Source organism: Loxodonta africana, chromosome 2 (assembly GCF_030014295.1).
Source record: "Loxodonta africana isolate mLoxAfr1 chromosome 2, mLoxAfr1.hap2, whole genome shotgun sequence".
NCBI classification, from domain to species: domain Eukaryota; kingdom Metazoa; phylum Chordata; class Mammalia; order Proboscidea; family Elephantidae; genus Loxodonta; species Loxodonta africana.
The window spans coordinates 66,924,748-66,948,368 of NC_087343.1; the positions used below are offsets into that span (position 1 = coordinate 66,924,748).

The following is a 23,621-nucleotide window of genomic DNA, read 5'->3' on the forward strand; positions in this document are numbered from 1 at the left end:
ATTTGGTCCCTAAGAAAGTTTGGATGTGTCTATGGAGCTTCTATGACCTTGCCTTGTACAAGTTGTGCTGGCTTTCCCAGTATTGTGTACTGTCTTATCCTTCACCAAAGTTATCACTTATCAGTTGTCTAGTTAATGTTTTTCCATCCCTACCCCTCACCTCCCTCATAAGCATCAAAGACTGTTTCTTAAAATTGGATGTTTTTTACTCACCTCCCTCATAAGCATCAAAGACTGTTTCTTAAAATTGGATGTTTTTTACTTTTAGTTTATGTGTTCTTATTTAGCATTTTATAGTATTTTCTTGTATCTGTAAATCCTTAATCTGAGATTTTTATTAGCTTTTCAAGAGTAAAAGCTTGTTCTCAAATTTTTACATGTCTTTCACACACACACACATACACACACACACACAAACTTAGAAACATTTTTTGTAACAGTTTTATTGAGATATAATTCATAGACTGTACAATTCATCCATCAAGTGTATAATTCGTAGTGTTTAGTATGTCCACAGAGTTGTACAACCATCACCACAATCAATTTTAGAACAGTTTCCTTACCCCAGAAAGAAAGACTGTATGTACTCTTTTGTAGTTACTCCTCCTTCCCTCACCCACCTCTAGTCCTAAACAACTAGTCTAATCTACTTTCTGTCTCTATTATTTGCCAATTCTGGGCATTTCATGTAAATGGTATCATATAATATATGGTCTTTTATGACTAGTTTCTTTCATTTAGCATAGTGTTGTCATCTTTGTGTTCTTAACACCATGCCAGATCATAGTACGTTCATAGTCAGTTTATCGAATGAATGAAGAATGAATTTAATGAATATCTACACTGCGATAGTCAGCAAGTGTGCTAACTTTTCCTCCCTAATAACATTCTGGCTTCTATACTCCCAAGGAATGTTTATGCTTGAAAAATTAAGCTAGTTTGACATCTAAGTGTTTTCATCCTGGTAGGAAGTGTAGCATACTTATTGGTCACTCTTTAAAGTACCATTCAGTTTATTATTAGCACACCATAAAAACATGTTTCTATGTAACAACCTTAAAGAGGAGAGTTTCTGTATACAGCCTGGTTTATAGTATCATTATAAATCAGTGAGGCAACTTGAGGTATACTTTCAGTCTTTTTATTATATTTATTTTATCTGTAAATTTTGGACACTTGTCTATTAATGCCCCTGTCTAAAATAGTGTAGCATAAATTTAGATATATTCACATTGAAAAGGATTTATCATTTAAAATTAGTCATTTGAGCATTAAATATATTTTCATAAATTCAGAAAGGAGATAGTGTAGAATTGTGGGATTTGGAATTAAATTAGGTTCAGACACTTCGAAAGTAAATTAGTATCTTTGGCTATCATTTTACTGTAAAAAACAAAGCCAAACCGATTTTCATCCAGTCTATTCCAGCTCATAGCAACCCTATAGGACAGAGTAGAACCTGCCCCAAGGGGTTTCCAGGGAGCGGCTTGTGGATTGGAACTGCCGACCATTTGGTTAGCAGCTGAGCTCTTAATTATTGTGCCACCAGGGTGCCATCATTTTTCTATAGTAAAGAATTGATATTGTTATTGTTATTGTGTGCCATCAAGTCAATTCCAACTCATAGTGACCCTATAAGACAGCATAGAACTGCCCCATAGGGTTTCCTAGGCTGTAAATCTTTACTGGAGCAGATCACCAGGTCTTTTCTTCCATGGAGCCATTGGTGGGTTCAAAGCGCTGACCTTTCAGTTAGCAGCTGAATGCTTAACCATTGTGCCACCAAGGCAAAGAATTAATAGTATTTTATAGTTCTATTATTAAAAATGAAATGAGATGGACAGGATTTATAACTGCAGTATAATTAAAGTAATTCCTAAGGCATTTAATAATCAGTGAATGCTAAAAAGTCCCTTTGTGTCATTTATTGCTTCTATTATAGTGATGGTTAAGTTTGGAATGAAAAGTCATTAGTGGACACATTTGTTTATATTTATTATCTGACATAATTCAAAAACAAATGAGTGACTTCAAGTTGAATTATTTCCAAAATGAATAATCAGTCTCAGTTCTGAATTACCCATTCTTACATAATGGAGTTGGGCAAAGGACAACTTGAAAACAGCAAATTCCCATACATTGTATAGTTCGATTTTATAAATAGGTTTCTCTTAGCAGGCTGAAGTTGTTACCCACTAAAGTCACATTGTCCCTTTAGCCATTGAAAAGCTATATTATGTATGAATATCAAGCTCCAGATAGGAGAAGCCAGTCAGTGAAGACTGATGGTAGTCACTTTCCTCTCCTCTACCTCGTGTTTTCAGTTGAACAAGATGACCAAGGCTTGGCTAAGCTATCTCATGCCCTACGTTGTACTAAATATGCAGTCAGATTGGCATAAGGCACCATTAGTGATCACCTTATCCCTAAACTGTATGACCTTTCCCTCTCTCTTTACCTCTTCCCATCAAATACTTACAGAATGTCTTTGGTGCTCTGGGCAATGGGATTACAGTGGGGAGCCAAACAGATCTAGTCCTTGACTTCATGGAATTTATAGTCTTAAGGTTTTCAATTTTGTGGTGGTTGCTGTTGTTGCTGTGTTTACTCAAGATTTAGCTTGGCCTGATATCTAACTTAGTTTGTATTATCTGATTATATGGTAATTAATGGTAAGGGATAGCAAGGTGCCAACAGAAAAGTCCTTTAGAAGTTTTGTTTTGCCAGAGTAAACCATAAAATGAGCAATCCTTTTGAAGTATGCTGAGTGATGATAATTTCTCTTTTTCTCATTGCTATGTAAGGAAAACAAAAACATGAATAAGATTACTTCAAAGTTTCAGAACCTCAGCTATTGAGGTTTTGTTTGCTTCCTGCCCGCCCTTTGAATATATGATTTGCAAAGGGAGTAGATCAATTATACCCTTAGACGTTCAAAAGAATAATCTTTGAATTGTAAATGTTTTCTTTCTTTTTATGTAACCTAATGTAATTTTTAGTAATTATTCGTTCTGGTCATTTCAACTCAATTAGGAAAAAAAAAAAACCCTCTTTGATACAGCTTTTAATTTTTTTTTCTTTTTTGGACTAGGCTATGCATATGTATTTTTTGGATCTTGTTGTGAATTTATGGGCTGGTTTTCTACCCAGGCATAATTTGAGTAAGTTATCTACTTTTGAACTGGTTAATATTCATAAACTGAATTCTTATTTATTTATTTACTTTTAGCTTTAACAGAAGCTGACAAATGTAGACAAGATACAGGTGGTTTAGGAAGATGAATAGTTGGTACCAATTATATGTTCATTGCCTTCATCTGCATACCAAGCAGTTTTATGAAGAACGCAAAAAACCCATTGCTGTTGAGTTAATTCTGACTCATAGCGCCCCTATAGGAGAGAGTAGAACTGCCCCACCAGGTTTCCAAGGAGTGGCTGTTGAATTAGAACTGCCAACATTTTGGTTAGCAGCCAAGCCCTTAACCACGGTGCCACCAGGGTTCATTTATGAAGAAAGAGGTACATTATTTTTTCTTGGGCTTAGTGATTGTAAAAACAGCCTTGGGGCAGTGTCTGATCTCCTCCAGTCCCACAAGGGGGAAGGAGAACCCAGATGAACAGCGCGATGAGATGGAGGCCAGACAAAAGCCTTCTCTGTCCGCGGTCTTTACTAATTCTGATGCCGGTCATTCCTTGCACAGCACACTCTACTTATCTGCTGGGTTCAGTAATTCATTGCAGTGGCTGCGTAGAACTCATAGACCACACTCAACGATTATGGAGTTTATTAGGGAAACAACAGTTATAATTCAGGCTTAGGAACACTCAGGTTACAGTTCTTCTATCAGGACAGCCTCTTCGCAACTGTGCTTGCAGGCATGTCTCTCCCTGGCCCTAGGCCTCTCCGCAGAGAAACTCAGCTTTCTTTGTGTGCTGGAAAGTCAGTCACACCATCTCCTGCTGCCAGGACTATCCTACCACTGCTTCTCACTATCTTCAGGCTACAGCTTGCACTCTATCTCTCGGTTTCTTGCTTCCAGGAGCTTCTCAGTGCAGGATCCTGGATCCAAAGGATATATTCTCTGTTCCTGACTGTTCTTCCTTGGTGGTGGTAGGATCCTTTTCTTTGCTCTGGAATTAGCTCTATTGTAAGGCAAAATTGACCAGTCCCCTTGGTGTGCCACAACTGCCTTATCACATAGTCCTGCCTAATCACCTGGACTGGAGTTACAAGACCATGGCTAGAAAGGCCACTCAAATACAGTCAGTTGCAGCATAGTGATTTTTTGATTGAGAGGTTATTATCATTTATAAAATTTTTTTCTCTTTTTAAAGGCAAATGTCATTTTTTTTTTTTTCTGGCAGTCGTTTGTAAACCCAATATCCCCCCCCCAAAAAAAAAAAAAGTTTGAAGTGTTTCTATCCTTCTGCCTTAGGATTTGAATGGTAATAATCCATTTTGGTTTCATTTCCAGTAGAAATTCACTTTATCCTTTGCCTTAGTTTCCTAGGCTGCTATAACAAAATACCACAAAGTGAGTAGCTTTAAAAATCAGAAATTTATTTTCTCACAGTCTGAAGAAGGCTAGAAGTCCACAAGGAGGGCTCTCTTTCTCTCTCTCTCTGTCTAGTTACTAAATTATCTTTTAAGCTCCCTTCTTTCCTTGTTCTTCCGTCCTTGCACATGCCTGTGTGAGTATATGTGATAAAATGTAAATAGGTAATAAAAGCATAAATAAGAACCATGAAAATGGAAAGGATATGCAGCAAAGAGAAATTCTAATATAGTTTAGATCTAAGATTGTTAACCTATCTCAGCAAAACCTAGAAAGTGATGAATTGCATCAGAGGAGTTATTAGTGTTCCAAAGGTATCATATGGAACTTAGGGGACAGTGGAGATACTCTGATGTCTGATGTACCTCTGCTAGCTTTCCTAAGTAGAAATACCAAAGAAAATCAAACCCACTGCCATCGAGTCGATCCTGACTCATAATGACCCTATAGGGCAGAGTAGAACTGCCCCATAGAGTTTCCAAGGCTGTAATCTTTAGGGGAGCAGACTGCCACATCTTTCTCCCTAGGAATGACTGGTGGGTTCAATCGGTGACCTTTCAATTAGTAGCTGAGCGCTTAAACTGCTGTGCCACCAGGACTCTTTGAGTAGGAATAGCCTTCCTGTTTAATATGTTCTACTTACTGTGCTTCACGTGTTAATCTTGCCTGATATACAAGAAAGAATTTTATCATCATGTAACAGATTATGAGGTTGTTATTCAAAATTATTTAAAATTTTATAGATTTTGTCTCTCAAAATGACTGTGTAACAGGAATTTGTATCAAGAAGTTAAAAATGTTCTTATAAAGCTTCCAAACTAGGGGGAATGATAAAATTTGTTCCTTGGAAGTCTCCAGCGTTGTCTGATATAATGCCAGAAGATGAGCCCAGCAGGTTGGAAGGCATTCAAAATATGGTGGGGGAAGAGCTGTCTTCTCAAAGTAGAGTCCACTGTAATGACAAGGATGGAGTCAAACTTTCTGGACCTTCATTTGCTGATGTGGCACAACTCAAAAAGAGAAAAACAGCTGCAAATACCCATTAATAATCTGAACGTGCAATGTACGAAGTATGAAACTAGGAAAATTGAAATTCTTAAAAAAATAAAATGGAATGCATAGAGATCAATATCCTAGGCATTAGTGAGCTGAAATGGACTAGTACTGAGCATTCTGAATTGGACTACTGTGCCTGGAATAACAAATTGAAGAGGAATGGCATCATATTCATTGTCAAAAAGAACATTTCAAGATCTGTCTTGAAGTACCGTGCTGTCAGTGATAGGATAATATCCATATGCCTATAAGGAAAACCAGTTAACACGACTATTTTTCAAATTTATACACCAACTACTAATGCCAAAGATGAAGAAATTGAAGATTTTTACCAATTTACGAAATCTGAAATGGATCAAATGTGCAGTCAAGATGCATTGATAATTACTGGTGATTGTGATGAGAAAATTGGAAACAAAAGAAGGATCAATAGTTGGAAAATATGGCCTTGGTGATAGAAATAACTTTGGAGATCACAGGATAGAATTTTGCAAGACCAACAACCTCTTCATTGCAAATACCTTTTTCCAACAACGTAAATGGTGACTTACACATGGACCTCACCAAATGGAATGCACAGAAATCAAATCAACTATACCTGTGGAAAGAGATGATCGAGAAGCTCAGTATCATTAGAACAAGGCCAGGGGCTGACTGGAACAGACTATCAATTGCTCATTTGCAAGTTCAAGTTGAAGCTGAAGAAAATTAGGACAAGTCCATGAGAGCCAAAATACAACCTTGAGTATAATTGTCCCTGAATTTAGAGTTCATTTCAGGAGTCGATTTGGTGCATTGAACACTAAGGAACGAAGGCCACATAAGTTGTGGAATGACATCAAGGATATCATATATGAAAAAGTAAAAGGTCATTCAAAAGACAGGATAGAAAGAAAAGACCAAAATGGATGTCGGAAGAGACTCCGAAACTCGCTTTGAATGTAGAATAGCTAAAGCAAAAAGGAAGAAATGATGAAGTAAAAGAGCTGAATGAAAAATTTTAAAGGGCTGCTCAAGAAGGCAGAGTAAATTATTATAATGAAATGTGCAAAGACCTAGATTTACAAAGCCAAAATGGAAGAACACCTCAGCATTTCCCAAGCAAAAGAACTGAAGAAAAAATTCAAGCCTCAAGCTGCAGTATTGAAGGATTGTATGAGGAAAATACTGAAGGATGCAGGATACATCAAAAGAAGATGAAAGGAATACACAGTCACTGTAACAAAAAGAATTGGTTGACAGTCCACCATTTCAGGAGGTAGCATACGATCAAGAACCAGTGGTATTGAACGGTGAAGTCCAAGCTGCACTGAAGGTATTGGTGTAAAACAAGGCTCCAGGAATTGATGGAATACCAGTTGAGAAATGGGTATCAGCTGATGGTGCTGACTCGTCTATGCCAAGAAATTTGGAACACAGCTACCTGGCTGACCGGCTGAAAGAGATCCATATTTGTGCTCATTCCAAAGAAAGGTGATGCCACGGAAGGCTGAAATTATAGAACAATATTATTAATAACACACAAGTAAAGTTTTGCTGAAGATCATTCAAAAGCATTGGCAGCAGTGCATCAACAGGAAAATGCCAGATGTTCAAGCCGGATTTAGAAGAACACGTAGAACGAGGGATATCGTTGTGGATGTCAGATGGATCTTGGCACAACGCAGAGAATACCAGAAAGATGTTTACTTGTGTGTTATGGTGATTATGGAAAGGCAGTCAGTTGTGTGGATCATAAAAATTATGTATAACATTGTGAAGAATGGGAGTTCCAGAACACTAAATTGTGCTCATGCGGAACCTGTACGTAGACCAAGAGGCAGTTGTTCAGACAGCACAAGGGGAATACTTGGTTGTTTAAAGTCAGGAATGGTGTGTGTCATGGTTGTATCCTTTCATGTGTCTGTAGTCTCCTTTAATCTGGAATGTCATCTTCTCAGCCTCTTTTATGATTTATGGTTAACATTTTGGGAGAAAAAAAAAAAAAAAACCATTGCCATCGAGTCGATTCTGACTCATAGCAACCCTATAGAACAGAGTAGAACTGCCCCTTAAAGTTTCCATGGAGCACCTGGTGGGTTCAAACTGCCCACCTCTTGGTTAGCAGCTGTAGCACTTAACCACTATGCCACCAGGGTTTCCTTTGGAGAAAACAGTCCTTTTTTTCCCCGCCCCCCCCCTCTCTAAATACAGTGTTGCTCATCTGGGCTTTGTTTGATGTTTCTTCATGAATAGATTCAGGTTACACATCCATAGTAGGAATGGGTATTATCTAAGTGATATCGTGTCCTTGGAATATTCCATCCATAGGTACAAAATGTCCTTCTGCCTCTCATTAGTGGTAATTGTGATCATCTTAGGAAGGTGTTGATCGATTTTTCCACAGTATACTTTTTTCCCTTATACCTAATAATGCAATCTGTATTGACATACCGTTCCTCGTTAAAATTTCTCCCTACATTGAGCAAAATAATAGACTTAGAAAAATGTTTACTAAATTTTTTTTATTGTAAATTCATTTTCAAATTTTGGTTCTCTTGATTTTAGGGTCAGTAAACTTTTTTTTTTCAAGTAATTTTAGAATCCATAATAGCAGTTACTGCTATATATAAATGTATACCAATCTTGGTGTGTATTTTGATTATTGTTGTATGCTGTCAGGTCAATGCCGTAAATTTCAGTCTTGTATGGGCAGAATCTGAATAGAAAAGAAAACAGATGTGTGTTGATACCTGAAGCGTGAGATTATTTGAAGACAGTAACAGTATATAAAAAAAGGCACATTAGCAAGATTAAAGAAGGATAATTCAACGAGAGATCAATTTGTTAGAAAGAAGGAGGGAAGTTTATTTAAAGGCTTAGTGCACCATTGAGAAATGGTTGTATCGAAAATTAGTAGAAACTGGAAAAGGAATAACACATTTTGATGTTATTGTGGTGCAAAATCGAAATGTCAGAATTCAGATTGGGGAGAATTATTACGCAATGGAAGTGATTAGATTTAACACAGCCTATTTTCATTATAGTATTTAAAGCTCATGAGAAAAAAAATTTTTTTTTAATTTTTATTGTGCTTTAAGTAGTGAAAGTTTATAAACTCAGTCAGTCTCATACAAAAACTCACATACATCTTGCTATATACTCCTAGTCGATCTTCCTCTAATGAGACAACACACTCCTCCCCTCCACTCTCTATTTTCGTGTCCATTCGGCCAGCTTCTGACCCTCTGTGCCCTCTCATCTCTTCAGACAGGACCTGCCCACATAGTCTCATGTGTTTACTTGATCCAGGAAGCTCATTCTTCACCAGTATCATTTTCTGTCCCATAGTCTATCCAGTCCAATCCGTGTCTGAAGAACTGGCTTTGGGAATGGTTCCTTTCTTGAGCTAACAGAAGGTCTGGGAACCGTGGCCCCTGGGGTCCTTCAAATCTCATGAGAAAAATTTTAAACTACCTAAATAAATGAATTGTTACGAAATGATAGTACTCAGCCAAAGCACAGGGAAATACCACCTAGTAAACTGAGGGGAAGTCGGGGAATTTGTATTCTAATCCCAGTTTTGTCACTTATAAGGGGCATAATCGTAGCAAATAAGATGAAGGAGTTGCTGAGTTCCCTTGCCGTATCACCTTTTCTTGAGCTTTTGGTTTGTATGGTCTTCTCTAGCAGTGATCACTAATCTCTAAGAGCAAGAACTCAGAGATACACAGACGGGCTTTGTTTTGCTGGATATCAGATTTTTTTCCAAATTAACCTGAGAGCTGCAATGTACTATTTAGATTTAGATTTTGGTTGCAGTCACTTTACCTCAATTTTTACAACGTGGGAAATAAGAGATTTTTTTTTTTTTGGTCATTTTTCTTTATGTAATTTTTGGCAAATTTTACATCTTAAAAACCCCAAAACCAAACTCCTCATCGTCCAGTTGATTCCGACTTAAAGTGACCCTATAGGACAGAGTAGAACTGCACCATAAGGGTTTTTAAGGAGCAGGTGGTGGATTCGAACTGCCGACCTTTTGGTTAGCAGCCAAGCTCTTAACTACTGTGCTAACCAGGGCTCTTTTACTTCTAAGATCTGACTAATAGTAAGAATAATTATTTTTATCTGCTTTGGGTTTTTCTGGAGGAAGAGAGGACAAAATTAATTAATGTACATCTTATTTTATACCCCCAAAAGTGATTTCACTTTACAAAAGATAAATTCACGAGTTAAAATTTGTCTACTATTTTGCCCATACTTTTCAGTGATATTTCTGAAAGGGTAGTCTAGGATGTGTATAGTAGTTGTTGCTTCAGATGTTTTTCACATTCTTAACTAGGTTGATCATACAATTCCTCACTCAGACTTGAACGCATTTGAGCACGAAAGAGTGTGCTAATTAGCTAGGACACCTGGATAACAATCGTTAGCCGGGATGATGTTGAGCAAACTAACGATGTTTAAGTACCCAGCCTTAACCTTAATTGCAATATTGTGTATCTGGTTTATCTCTTATTTTAAATATGTGTGTGTATATATATATATATATATATATGCATAGTATATGTATGTAATATGTGTTTGAAACCATGGACTTTTTGAAAATTTAGAATAATTTATTATTTGGATTGGGTAATACATTTACATTGTTTACAAGTCACAGTGATATTAAAAGACTTATGTAAGTCTCATTCCCACCTCGCCCACTTCCTGCTCATATTCCCTTCTACTAACAATTTTTATTAGTTTCTCCTTTATTCTTCCAGTGTTTGTATAAACAAAAGTAAATATGTTCTTTTATTTTTCCATTTTTAAGGAAAATGTTGCTTACCATATAAACTGTTTTGCTCTTGTTTTTATTAAAAAATTTAAAATATATTCTAGTTATCTTTTATCAGTGAATAGGAATTTTCCATTTTTTCAAATAATTGAGCAAATGGAAAATTACATTCTGTTTTAGGCATAACATCATACCAAACCGGAGTTGATTCTGAGTCATAGTGACAGAACATTGTAAATCTTTTCGGAAGCAAACTGCCACATCTTCCGAGGCACCTCTGGGTGTATTCAAACTTCTAACCTTTCAGTTACTAGCTGAGTGCTTTACTGGTTGCACCACCCAGGGATTCCTAGACCAAATACTACTTGGAGCAAAATCTGAATCAGATAACATGTGGTTTTATTTTTTACAGAAAGATCATTCTTCCTTCTTTCTACATGGTTTTCCCTATTTTAAAGCCATACTATAATTTTGTACATGTTGCAGTTTCTGTTTGAAATGCTAATTATGTTACATCTCTTTGTTTGCCATAAATATTAATCATAAAAGTAAAGATACTTGAATATTACCTTGTTTATTTACAAAGTAATAAGTAAGGAGCAATTTTGCTCTTTTTAAACCCATAGGGTTTTCATTGGCTAATTTTTGGTCATAGATCACCAGGCCTTTCTTTCTGGTCTTCTTAGTCTGGAAGCTCTGCTGAAACCTCTTCACCGTGGGCGACCGTGCTGGTATTTGAAATATTGGTGGCATGATTTCCAGCATCATAGCTACATGCAAGCTACCACAATATGACAGACTGACAGATGGGTGGTGGAAATTACTAACAGCTGGCTGAATATCCTGTTCTAACTTTGTTTCGCCCTAAAGTGTTACCTAATGTTTCAAGTTTGATTCTCACATTTCATTTAGTAAATGTGTTTGCCTCTTTATTCAATAAAAAGTTGTGTCTACTTTATCGCTTTGTATTCTGTTTTCCACTGTTATAATTAATGTGTTTCTCTAGTAGGATTTTTCAGGTTTTTCCTATGGTTTGAAAGTGGCTGTATTATCTAGGCTATGTGAGTTCCTCTGCCCTCCCACTTACTCCCCACCCCCCGGCTGTTTTCCGTTTCCCGAACTCACTTACCTATTCTTGCAATCGTCTGTTTTACATGGTGCCCTCTCTTTCCAAGTTTGCAGTACATCTTACCTCCTCCATTGACTTGGTTGCTTATTTCATTACGAAAATAGCAGCAGTCAGATGAGCACTATCTCATGTATCAGTGTACTTGCCTCTGTACCCAAAAGCTCAGCTAACTCTGATGTTACAGCATATAAACTGTTCCTTTTTTGGCGAAGGCCGTCTCCTCCACTTGTGCATTGAATCCCATCCCTCCAAAGTTCTTTGCTCCTGTGATTGCCCTTTTCTCTTTCCCATCAAATTTTTTTTTCTCTGTTGGATCCTACTCAATAGCATAAAAATGTGCTGAATATTTCTCAACTTAAAAAGAAGAAAGGAAAAGTGTGACTGAACATTCAACTTCAGTAATGTCCCTTTTCTCTACTGGCAAAAGAGCCATGTGTTCTTTTTTCCTGAACCCATTTCATTTAGTCTTTTATCCCCCTCATTGCACTGAAATTACTCTTGTCAAGTTTAATAATTTCTTCTCTGTTGCTGATTCCAGTGGTCAGTGCTCAGGCCCATCCCAATGTTACTTCTTAGTATCACTTGATATTTGATCAGTTTTTCGTTCTTAGAACCTTCTTTTCACTGGGCTTCTAGAACATTACAGTGTCCTGGTTTCTCATTTGTTTTGTGACTTTGTCCTCTCATTGTCCTCTGCTACAGCTAGATCTTTCTTCATTTTTAAGCTCTTAAACTTTGGAATGCTGGAGGTTCAGCCTCTAACCTTTTTTGTATCTACTGTTTGAACTCCTTAGTTGGTTTCAGCCAGTTCCTTGTCTGATGATGCCCAAATTAATATTCGTATTCCTGACCTTTCCTCTAATCTCCAAGCTTGTGTGTCCAGCTGCCAAAATAGCATCTACGGTTGGAAGGTGATTAGACACATCAGACAGAACATTTCCAAAATATAACCAGTTTGTTGTATATAAAAACTGTTTGTTATATATAAAATTCTGTAGGCGACTCCTTGGAATATATCCTAGAGAAATAAGAGCCTTTACACAAACATATGTTTGCACACCCATGTTCATTGCAGCACTGTTTACAATAACAAAAAGATGTAGGCAACCAAGACGCCCATCAACGGATGAGTGGATAAATAAATTATGGTATGTTCATAGAATGGAATACTATGCATCTATAAAGAACAGTGATGAATCCGTGAAACATTTCATAACGTTGAGGAATCTGGAAGGCATTATGCTGAGTGAAATTAGTCGGTTGCAAAAGGACAAATGTTGTATGAGACCACTATTATAAGAACTTGAGAAATAGTTTAAACAGAGAAGAAAATGTTCTTTGATGGTTACGAGAGTGGGGAGGGAGGAACAGAGGGAGAAGGTTTGCACTAATTGGATAGCAGATAAGAACTATTTTAGGTGAAGGGAAAGACAGCACACAATACAGGAGAGGTTAGCACAACTTGACTGAACCGAAAGCAAAGAAGTTTCCTGAATAAAGTAATGCTTCAAAGTCCAGTGTAGCAGGGGCGGGGGTTTGGGGACCATGGTTTCAGGGGACATCTAAGTCAGTTGGCGTAATGAAATCTGTTAAGAAAACATTCTGCATCTCACTTTGGAGAGTGGTGCCTGGGGTCTTAAACGCTAGTAAGCGGCCACCTAAGATGCATCAGCTGGCCTCAACTCACCTGGAGCAAAGGAGAATGAAAAACCCCCAAAACACAAGGTAATTATGAGCCCAAGAGACAGAAAGGGCCACATAAACCAGAGGCTACATTAGCCTGAGACCAGAAGAACCAGATGGTGCCTGACTACAACCAATGACTGCCCTGACAGGGAACACAACAGAGAACCCCTAAGGGAGCAGGAGAGCAGTGGGATGCAGACCCCAAATTCTCGTAAGAAGACCAGACTTAATGGTCTGACTCAGACTAGAAGGATCCCAGAGGTTATTGTCCCCAGACCTTCTGTTAGCCCAAGACAGGAACCATACCCAAAGCTAAAACTTCAGACAGGGATTAGACTGGACTATGGGATAGACAATGATACTGGTGAAGAGTGAGCTTCTTGGATCAGGTAGACACATGAGACTATGTGGGCAGCTCCTGTCTGGAGGAGAGATGAAAGGGCCGAGGGGGTCAGAAGCTGGCTGAATGGACATGAAAAGAGCGAGTGGAGGGAAGGAGTGTGCTGTCTCATTAGCAGGAGAGCAACTAGGAATATATAGCAAGGTGTATATAAATTTTTATATGAGAGACTAACTTGTAAACTTTCACTTAAAGCACAATAAAAATTAAAAAAAAAAAATCTGTAGGTGAGAGTTTACACTTTTGAATGGGAGAATGCCAGAAACATAAGAGTATTAGTTATTCTGTATGATAATATGTTGCATTTGGTAGGTGTTAAGATTTATACTTTTAATACTAATTCTCTGGCTTTTTAGTTTCTTTTTAAAAATTTGTCTTGTACTTTTTTTTATTTGAAACATCTCTTTTATTTGTGATTTTAAAAGTGATATGAGAATATTGCAAAAATTTTAAAAATACAGAGAATTAGGAAGAAAATTCACTACTCTCTGGGTGCTTAGTGATAACCAATAAATGTTAGTGTAAGATCCACGAACAAGCACATAAAAATGTTGAAAGCCAAAGACAAGGAGAAAACCTTGAAAGCTGCAAGAGAAAAATGACTTGTACTTACAAGAGAACCCCAATAAAATTAACGGTTAACCTCTCATAAGAAACAGGCTAGAAGGCAGTGGGATAACATACTCAAATGCTCAAAACACCATCAACCAGCAGCCTGATATCTAACAAAGCTGTCTTTCAAAATAAAGGCAAAATAAAGACATTACCAGATAAATAAAACTGAGATAATTTGTTGCTAGCAAACTCATAAGAAACAGTAATGGAAGTTCTTCATGTGAAAGCATGTAACCCCAGACACTAATTAGAAGCCACACATGCACAAAAAAACAAAGAGCACGAGACAAGTTAATTGTGTAATTATAAAAGGCAGTGTAAATGTATACTGCTTTTTTTTTTCTTAATCGATTTGAAAATGGATTCATGTATTCAGTTGTGTAAATGAATATATAATTCATTTTTGGTCCTGTGACATTTAGAAGTGCAATAATATGTGCTAATAACAACACAGAGAAGGTGGATGGGAGCAAAGCTGTATTGGACTATGGAAAGGACTCCATATAGTAACTTAAACCCACAAGAACAAATGAAGAGACCAGAAATGATAAGTAAGGAGGTTAATTATATTGTTTGCTTTGTAACATTTGTTTATGTAATATATGTAACAGTAGTACTACAAATAGAGGGAAAAGTGAATAGAGCTATATAGGAGGAACATTTCTATATCTCACTTGAATTCAGTTAGTATAAACCTGAAGCTGATTCTGATAAATTCAGATGTATATGGAAAGCCCTTGGTGCCCTGGTGGTGCATGGTTAAGTGTTTGGCTGCTAACCAAAAAGTCAGCAGTTCAAATCCACCATCCACTCCTTGAATACCAATAGGGCAGTTCTACCCTGTCCTGTAGTTGAAATCGACTTGACAGCAATGGGTATATCAATAATAACATTAAATGCAAATGGATTAACAATTTAATCAAAAGGCAGAGATTATCAGACTGCATTTAAAAAAAGAAAAGATCTATACGTTGCCTACAGGTTCAAAGATACAAATAGTTGGAGACTAAAAGAATGAAAAATGATGATCTCATGCAAATAGCAACCACAAAAGAAAGAAAAAAAAGCTAAAGTGGTTCTCTGGGGCTGCCATGGTTCTCTTGAGGTTCCATCTTTTGTGTTATTTATTTCCACATTTAAATCATCCCTGCCTCCTTTATAAATATTTCTAGGAGTACTTTTTTTTTTTAATGAGCTTTGCTAGCCAATTTCTGATTCCTTTTAAATTAGTTACCCTTGTACTAATTTAATGTACCCTGGTGGCACAGTGGTTAAGCGCTTGGCTAGTAACCAGAAGTCTGCAGCTTGAACCCAACAGCTGCTCTGCAGGAGAAAGATGTGGCAGTCTGTTTCTGCTAAGATGGAAACCCTATGGGGGCAGTTCTGCCCTGTCCTGTAGGGTCGCCATGAGTTGGAATCTATTTAGAGGCAGTAAGTTTTGGGTACTCTTTGGACTCTCTTTAGTTTATCATTTAAAATAATAAAAGAAAGAAAAACTTACAAGAACCTAACTAATGACAATGCTAATGAAATATTTTTTCCCTTATTTATTTCATGATATTCAGATAAAAGCGTCTTAAGATCACGGTAGTTTTTCTTCAATTACAGTGTGCACGGCTCATTTATATTCACTAGTTTACAAACCCATTCCTGTTCTCTCATCTCCTATGTGAGGTTCTATTTTTTTTTTTATCTCTGATTTTATTACCTTGTAGTTTTCCCCTTCAAATTTTGATTTTGATAGACCATTTCTCTGATGTTTTTCTTAATCTCTTAAAAGTTGAATGATTCATTTGAAAAATCCATTGGATGTACTTCATTCCACTTTGTGTATTACTGAACATACGAAAGAAGATGGGTTTGAGAAACCTGTTCCATCTTTACTTTTAATTCATGCCATTTCTGTCATTTGTTTTTTAGTTTCTTTATCCATAAAATAGTAGTAGCCAGCCACAAACGGGAGTTGTGAAAATTGTAAATCATTTTGATAAAGATGTGTTATCTTAAATGTACCTTTTGATTTTTTTTTAGTCTTAGAAAGTTAGTGCTGGGTACTACAGGAAAAAATATGAAAATAATTTACATTATAACCTAAACTAATTGTTGCCTGGATGTGAAATAAAGTACTTTAATATCAAAAGGGAGTTCTGTATACAATTATATTATTATTGTTATTGATTTCAACTCATATTGATCCCATGTGACAGCGTAGAACTGCCCCATAGGGTTTTCTAAGGGTCGATATGAGTTGGAATTGACTTGATGGCTACTAACAAGGCATTTGCTGTATATTAAAATGCTAATTTGTAGTAGTCAGTATTTTTAATACCTAAAAATTAGTTGAAAAAGAGCACAGAGGATAATGAAACAAGATTCATATTTACGTCTTTCAATTCCCTGATGTATTTGCTACCCCCCGTTTTTTTTTAAAGGAATTTGTCATTAAAGTTGAAGTCCCAGTATGTATAAGAAACAATATATATTTTATACATTTTTATAATTTACAAAAATTGTATTACTCTATGCACATCTTATTCCAACTTCCTTTTTTTACTCAATATACATAGTTTTTTTTATTCCGAATATCTTAAAAATTTCAGGTTTCCATTTTTTAAAAAATCATTTATTTTTAAAATTATAAGAGATATTTAGATGTGTATATTAGGAAAGCTGAAATTAGCTGCATTCTGGAAAAAAAAAAAAAGTTCCTGAGATTTCCTTTCAACAATACTTTTGAAACATAGATAAAATTACTTCCTGTCTCTCAGTTTCCTGAATCCATGGCAACCTTGTTTTACACACTGACTGTAGAGGAACCAATGGGAAGAGTGGTGTTTCCTGAGCAAACTGTGACTTAAAAAAAAGTGGGGAGGGGTGGAAATCAACAGTGCCACAGAAAGAAGTGGGGCTTAGAAATGTCGCTTAGCAGATTTAAAAAGAAATTTTGTGCTTAAATCAGCGGAGTGATAATACGATGACTTTCCTGTTGTTGGTAAGATTATTTAAATACGAACTTTTAGCTGAAATAAAAAACAATTTGGTTTTGGTAAAAAATGGTAATTTAAAGAAAGCTTACTTTGTTGTATAATGAATTTGTAGTGTCACCAATTGTAATGTTATTTAATTGATATTTGTCTTTAATCTGTGTTGGTAAAGACATATCCAGACTTTCATCCCTACATCATCATTTGTCATTTTGTTACAGTTGTAATATTTTAAGTTAACTCAGCATACATTTTATTTTATAGTTCATTAAATTTGAATTACCATTTTGTCAAACACTGAGTTAACAGGTATTAATAATCCTAGAACATATGCCAACCCTCATTTTTTGTTATCAGTATAATATGATTTATGATATTTAGTATTCTTGATAATAAAAACAAAATAGAATACAGAAAATCTGTTATTATAAACTTTCAACCTAAGAACTTTCTGATGATTTACAGTTTTACCTTCTCTTTTTATAGCCAATTCTGATATGAACAGAAAAACCAAGAACAGGGCTATGTGTGGATTACAGTTTTCTCTGCCTTGTCTACGACTGTTTCTACTTGTTACCTGTTATCTTGTGTTACTGTTCCATAAAGAGATACTTGGATGTTCGTCTGTGTGCCAGCTCTGCACTGGGAGACAAATTAACTGCCGTAATTTAGGCCTTTCAAGTGTTCCCAAGAATTTTCCTGAAAGTACAGTTTTTCTATATCTGACTGGAAATAATATATCACATATAAGCAAAAGTGAATTTACAGGACTTTATTCTCTTGTAGCCTTGTATTTGGATAATTCTGGTATTGTGTATGTATACCCAAAAGCCTTTGTTGAATTGAAACATCTATATTTCTTATATCTAAATGATAATTTTATAAAACGCTTGGATCCTGGAATGTTTGAGGGCCTTTCAAACCTTCGTAATTTATATTTACAGTCTAATCAAGTATCTTTCGTTCCAAGAGGAGTATTTAATGATCTCGTTTCAGTTCAGTACTTAAATCTACAAAGGAATCGCCTCACCGTCCTTGGGAGTGGTACCTTTGTTGGTATGATTGCTCTTCGAATACTTGATTTATCAAACAATGAAATTTTGAGGATATCAGACTCAGGCTTTCAACATCTTGAGAACCTTGATTGTTTGTCTCTAGAAGGTAATAACTTAACAAAAGTACCATCTAATGCTTTTAGAGTACTTAGGAGTCTTAAAAGACTTTCTTTGTCTCATAACCATATTGAAGCAATACAGCCGTTTGCATTTAAAGGACTTGTCAACTTGGAGTATCTACTCCTGAAAAATGCAAGAATTAAAAATGTTACCAGGCATGGGTTTAGTGGAATTAATAATCTTAAACATTTAATCTTAAGTCATAATGGTTTACAAAATTTAAATTCTGACACATTTAGTTTGTTAAAGAACTTGATACACCTTCAGCTAGATAGAAACAGAATAATCAACATCGATAATGATACATTTGAAAACATGGGAGCCTCTTTGAAGATCCTTAACTTGTCATTTAATAATCTTACAGATTTACACCCTAAGGTTCTTATGCCATTGTCTTCATTGACTCATCTTCAGGCAAATTCTAATCCTTGGGAATGTAACTGCAAACTCTTGGGCCTTCGAGACTGGCTAGTGTCTTCAGCCATTACTCTAAACATCTATTGTCAGAATCCCCCATCTATGCGTGGCAGAGCATTGCATTATATTAAGTGGACTGATTTTACAAATTGTGCTACATCTTCAACAAATGTATCCAGAACTTGGGCTGTAAAATCTCTTCATATTCATCACAAGACCACTGCATTAATGATGGCCTGGCATAAAGTAACCACAAATGGGAAACATTTGGAAAATACTGAGACTGAGAGCATTACTTCTTGGGAACAAATTCATACTTCACCTGCCAGTAGATTTTTTCAAGAGAATACCTTTGGTAATCCGTTAGAAACTACTGCAGCATTACCTGTGCAAAAACAGCTTAATTCTTCTGTTAACTTGAACTTGGAAAAAAACAGTGCTCTATCAAGTGATGCTGCACCGGTATCAGGAAAAACATCTCTAATTTGTACACAAGAAGTTGAAAAGTTGAATGAGGCTTTTGACATCTTGCTAGCCTTTTTCGTCTTAGCTTGTGTTTTTATCATTTTTCTGATCTACAAGATTGTTCAGTTTAAGCAAAAATTAAAAGCACCGGAAAACTCAGGGGAAAGTAGGCTTGAATACTACAGCTTTTATCAGTCAGCGAGCTATAATGTAGCAGCTTCAGTTTGTAACGCTTCCCCAAACTCTTTAGAAAGTCCTGGTTTGGAGCAAACTCAACTTCATAAACAAATTGTTCCAGAAAGCGAGGCACAGGTCGTTATCTTTGAACATTCTGCATTATAATTCAGCTAAACGTTGGCCATAAGGAAACTTCAGTGCTATGGGTATAAACAAAATGGGAGCCTCCTTAGAGAAGTAAACACTTTATTTGTAAATATAGTGAATTATATGATATCATTATTAAAATATATGTTTTTAATAATTTGCGAATAGTGTACTCATTCAGCAAATATTTTCTTTGGCAAGCACTGCATTAAGTAATAATAGTGGCTAACACTTCTGTGTAAGCAAGCACTATACTAAACACTTCAAGTATCACATTTAATTTTTTAACAGGCTTGTAAGGTAGTACTGTCTACATTTTGTAGGGAAGGAAGTCTCGGAAGATAGAGAATGAGTAACTGTATCAAATTCTCAGGCATGTGACCCTTTCAAGTCCATCTGTCTCCAGATGCCATGCTGTACTGCTGCTTAGGTGTTGGGGTCTGGGTGGGGACAAGGTAATGAGTTCCATTTTAGATCTACTGAATTTGAGGTTCCTTAGCATCTCTAAGTGGAAATGACTGATAGGCAGAAATTCAGGAGAGAGGTCTGTCCTGGTCAAGGTCAGTAATTCTTCAACTTTCTTCTGCCCAAAATACCAGAAGTAGATGATGCGCTCACAACAGGAACAACAACCACTTGAGCAGTGATTTTGGGAGATGGTAACTGGGGAAGAACTTGTGGTAGAAGCTGAACGACCCCCAGGAGATGTGAATAGCCTCAGTGGAGAATCTTATGTTAGTAAAATTGGTAATAATAGAGGGGAATTGAAGCTGTAGAAGTGATGTAATGTTTTCCTGAATAGTATAGATTTTTTACTTGTATAGCATTCTTCAGAGTGTTAGGTGTATAGTAAGTGCCTAGGCTTGTTGATCCATTAATACTGACCTGAACCATAGGTATATATTAACGATTTCTTTGTAAACATTATTATCTTTTGTCTTTGTGTCTGCCCTCCTTATTCCCCGAAACTTGTATTAGTAAAAGTTATTACTATCCATATAAAATTAGCTTGAAACAATCTGGGAGTGTTTAAAACCAAGTAGTAATAATCCAGTTTGTATTATGAAACAAAAGCTTTTAAGAAGGTGTTAGGTTGTCTATTGTACCGTAAGACTTGGTTATCAAGCTCAGAACCGCCTGGAAGCCACCAGTTGCTTCCCTCTCACCCCCCAGAGTACTTGATTTAGTGGATATGGGGTTGGGCCTGAGATTTGGCAATTCTAATAAGTTTACTGCTGATGCTGCTGGAAATGATGCTTTCACACTTGGAAAACTACTACCTTAAGGTATTAGAGGGAAAAACTGAAAGGGGCTGAGGAGTGGTTTTGAGACATCCTCAGAGACTGCAAAGAGAAATTAAAGCCTCCCATACAAAAGTTTTAACACAACGCTCTACCTTTCTCCACCTGGCTTTAAGTTGTGCCCCTTGCCTAAGTCACAATTAGCAGAAAACGTGAGTATCTTTTAAATAAATCTATTTCAACTTAAAGTACTCATTTTATTATAGAAGAGGTTGTGCTGTGTGCTTTACCTCAAAGGGCATTTGTAATAATTTCTTTTCCTTGTTCTGTTACCCCCACTACCCACAACTCCAATTAAGTTTTTTCTTTAATTACCAGAAGTGTGTGTTCATTGAAAAAATTGAAACAATAAAGAAATATATGAGGTAAATGAACACGCCTCTACGTCCCCATTCCTCACCAGCTAAACCACTTCCTATTAAAGATGTTTTGTAGCAGCATAGCTGACTATTGGAAGTTCGGAAAAACCCATATAGCAAAGTATTGATCCTAAAACAGAATTCCACCCGAATTCAAAGGCAATTTAGAAATTCAACAATGTTTTCTGTGTTTATATAGAACTTCTAATTGATTTAGGCTTAACTAGAAAACTTCAGTCTTATTATATGGAGCTAAAGGAGCAGTGGTGGCACAGTGGTTAAGTGCTCAGCTGTGGTTTGAACCCACCAGCCACTCAGCGAAAGAAAGATGTGGCAGCCTGCTTCAATAAAGATGGCAGCCTTGGAAACCCGACGGGAAGTTCTATTCTGTCCTGTAGGATTGCTGTGAGTAAGAACTGACTCAATGACAGTGGGTTTGGTTTTATACATGGAGCCATAGTTGTAATATTAAGTGCTCATTTAAGTTTCTGTCAACAGCCACCCTTTTTCAAAATGTTAGCCAGCTTACATTTCACTTTTATTTGATATTTGAAAGTTTATTTAGGATAAAATCTATCTGAAATAATGTGTACATAGTAATTTTCTGCTGTAATTTCTGTATTATTTCACATTTTGGACAATTCTGCCTTGAACAGAACAGCAAAGTTAAAACCAAGTAGCATTTTGGATTAATATAGTTAAAGCAGCTTACTCTTCTGAAGAGTTTTGTGTTTCCCTAGCATTTACTAAAAGTTCTTCATTAGTGCACTCAAGGATAGATAGGCTCCAACTGAAATGGTTGTGTTTCAGAAGGATGTTTTTAGATACAGAGTCTATTTCTTTTTTTTTTTTTATTGGGCTTTAGGTACAGCTCGTTAATTTCTCATACAGAAATTTATACACATATTGTTACATGACACTGGTTGCAATCTCTATAATGTGAGCGCACACTCCCGCTTTCCACCCCATGTTTCCCATGTCCATTCAGCCGGCTTCTCTCCCTTTCTGCCCTCTCAGCCTGCCTCCAGGCAGCAGCTGCCCATTTAGTGTACCCAGCTGAACTAAGAAACACACTATTCACGAGTATTATTTTCTCTATTATACTCTAGTCTAATCTTTGAAGAGATGCCTTCGGGAATGGTTTTAGTTCTGGGTGAACGCAGAGTCTGGAGGCCATGTCTTCTGTGGTTCCTCTAGTCTCAGTCAGACCATTAAGTCTGGTCTTTTTACTAGAATTTGAGGTCTGCACCCCACTTTTCTCCTGCTCCATCAGGGATTCTCTGCTGTGTGTTCCCTGTCAGGGTGGTCATTGATGGTAGCCGGGCACCATCTAGTACTTCTGGTATCAGGCTGATGAAGTCTCTGGTTTATGTGGCGCTTTTTGTCTCTTGGGCTCGTATTTTCCTCGTGTCCTTGGTGTTCATTCTTGTTTGCAGCAAGTAGGTTGGGACCAATTGATGCATCTCAGGTGGCTGCTTGCAAACTTTTAAGATCACAGGCGGCACTTACCAAGTGGGATGGAGAACATTTTCTTAATAAACTTTGTTATGCCAGTTGACCTAGATGTCCCCTGAACCATGGTCCCCAGACCACTGCCCCTGCTGCTCTCTCCGTCAGAGTGCTTGGTTGTGTTCAGAAAATTTCTTAGCTTTTGGTTTAGTCTAGTTGTGCTGACTTCCCATGTATTGTGTGTTGTCTTCCCCTTCACCTGAGATAATTGCTGTCTACTGCCTAGTTAGTGAATATCCGTTTCCCTCTCTCCCCACCCTGCTAACCATCAAAGAATGTTTTCTGTGTTTCAGCCTTTTCTTTAGTTCTTATAATAGTGGTCTCATACAATGTTTGTCCTTTTGTGACTAATTTAACTCAGCATAGTGCCTTTCAGATTTATCCACGTTGTGAGATGTTACACAGATTCATTGTTGTTCTTTATCGTTGCGTAGTATTATGTGAATATACCATAATTTGTTTATTCATTCAGCTGTTGTTGGGCATCTACGTTGTTTGAATTTGTTTGCTATTGTAAACGGTGCTGCAGAGAACATGGGTGTGCATATATCTATTTGTGTGATGGCTCTTATTTCTCTAGGATATATTCTAAGGAGTGGGATTGCTGGATTGTATGGTAGTTCTATTTCTAGCTTTTTAAGGAAGCACCAAATCTATTGCCAAGTGCTTGTACCATTTTACATTCCTACCAGCCATACATAAGTGTTGCAGTCTCCACAAGCTCTCCAACGTTTATTATTTGTGTTTTTTGGATTAGTGCCAGCCTTGTTGGTGTGAGATGGTATCTCACTGTAGTTTTGATTTGCATTTCTCTGATGGCTAATGATTGTAAACATTTCCTCATGTATCTGTTAGCCACCTGAATGTCTTCTTCTGTGAA

At 36.7% G+C, this 23,621-nt stretch overlaps 2 protein-coding genes across 3 annotated transcripts in view; both read left to right on the top strand.

The window, feature by feature from the left end:
- Nucleotides 1–23,621, top strand: part of IPO11 (importin 11) — a 244,545-nt gene that overhangs the window by 158,527 nt on the left and 62,397 nt on the right. Inside the window, exon 28 of one of the 2 annotated variants that reach the window (XM_064272370.1) lies at nucleotides 11,064–11,199. The exons of the other annotated variant lie outside the window; for it this stretch is intronic. Within the exon in view, the coding sequence (XP_064128440.1) occupies nucleotides 11,064–11,172 (109 nt within the window). The 3' untranslated portion in view covers nucleotides 11,173–11,199. Of the gene's footprint in view, nucleotides 1–11,063; nucleotides 11,200–23,621 lie in introns of those variants that run through there. 2 annotated transcript variants of the gene reach the window in all.
- LRRC70 (leucine rich repeat containing 70) lies at nucleotides 11,916–22,069 on the top strand. The gene is made up of 2 exons (XM_064272399.1): nucleotides 11,916–17,199; nucleotides 17,678–22,069. Exon 2 carries the CDS (start codon nucleotides 17,689–17,691, stop codon nucleotides 19,588–19,590), a length of 1,902 nt encoding a protein of 633 aa, XP_064128469.1. The 5' UTR covers nucleotides 11,916–17,199; nucleotides 17,678–17,688; the 3' UTR covers nucleotides 19,591–22,069.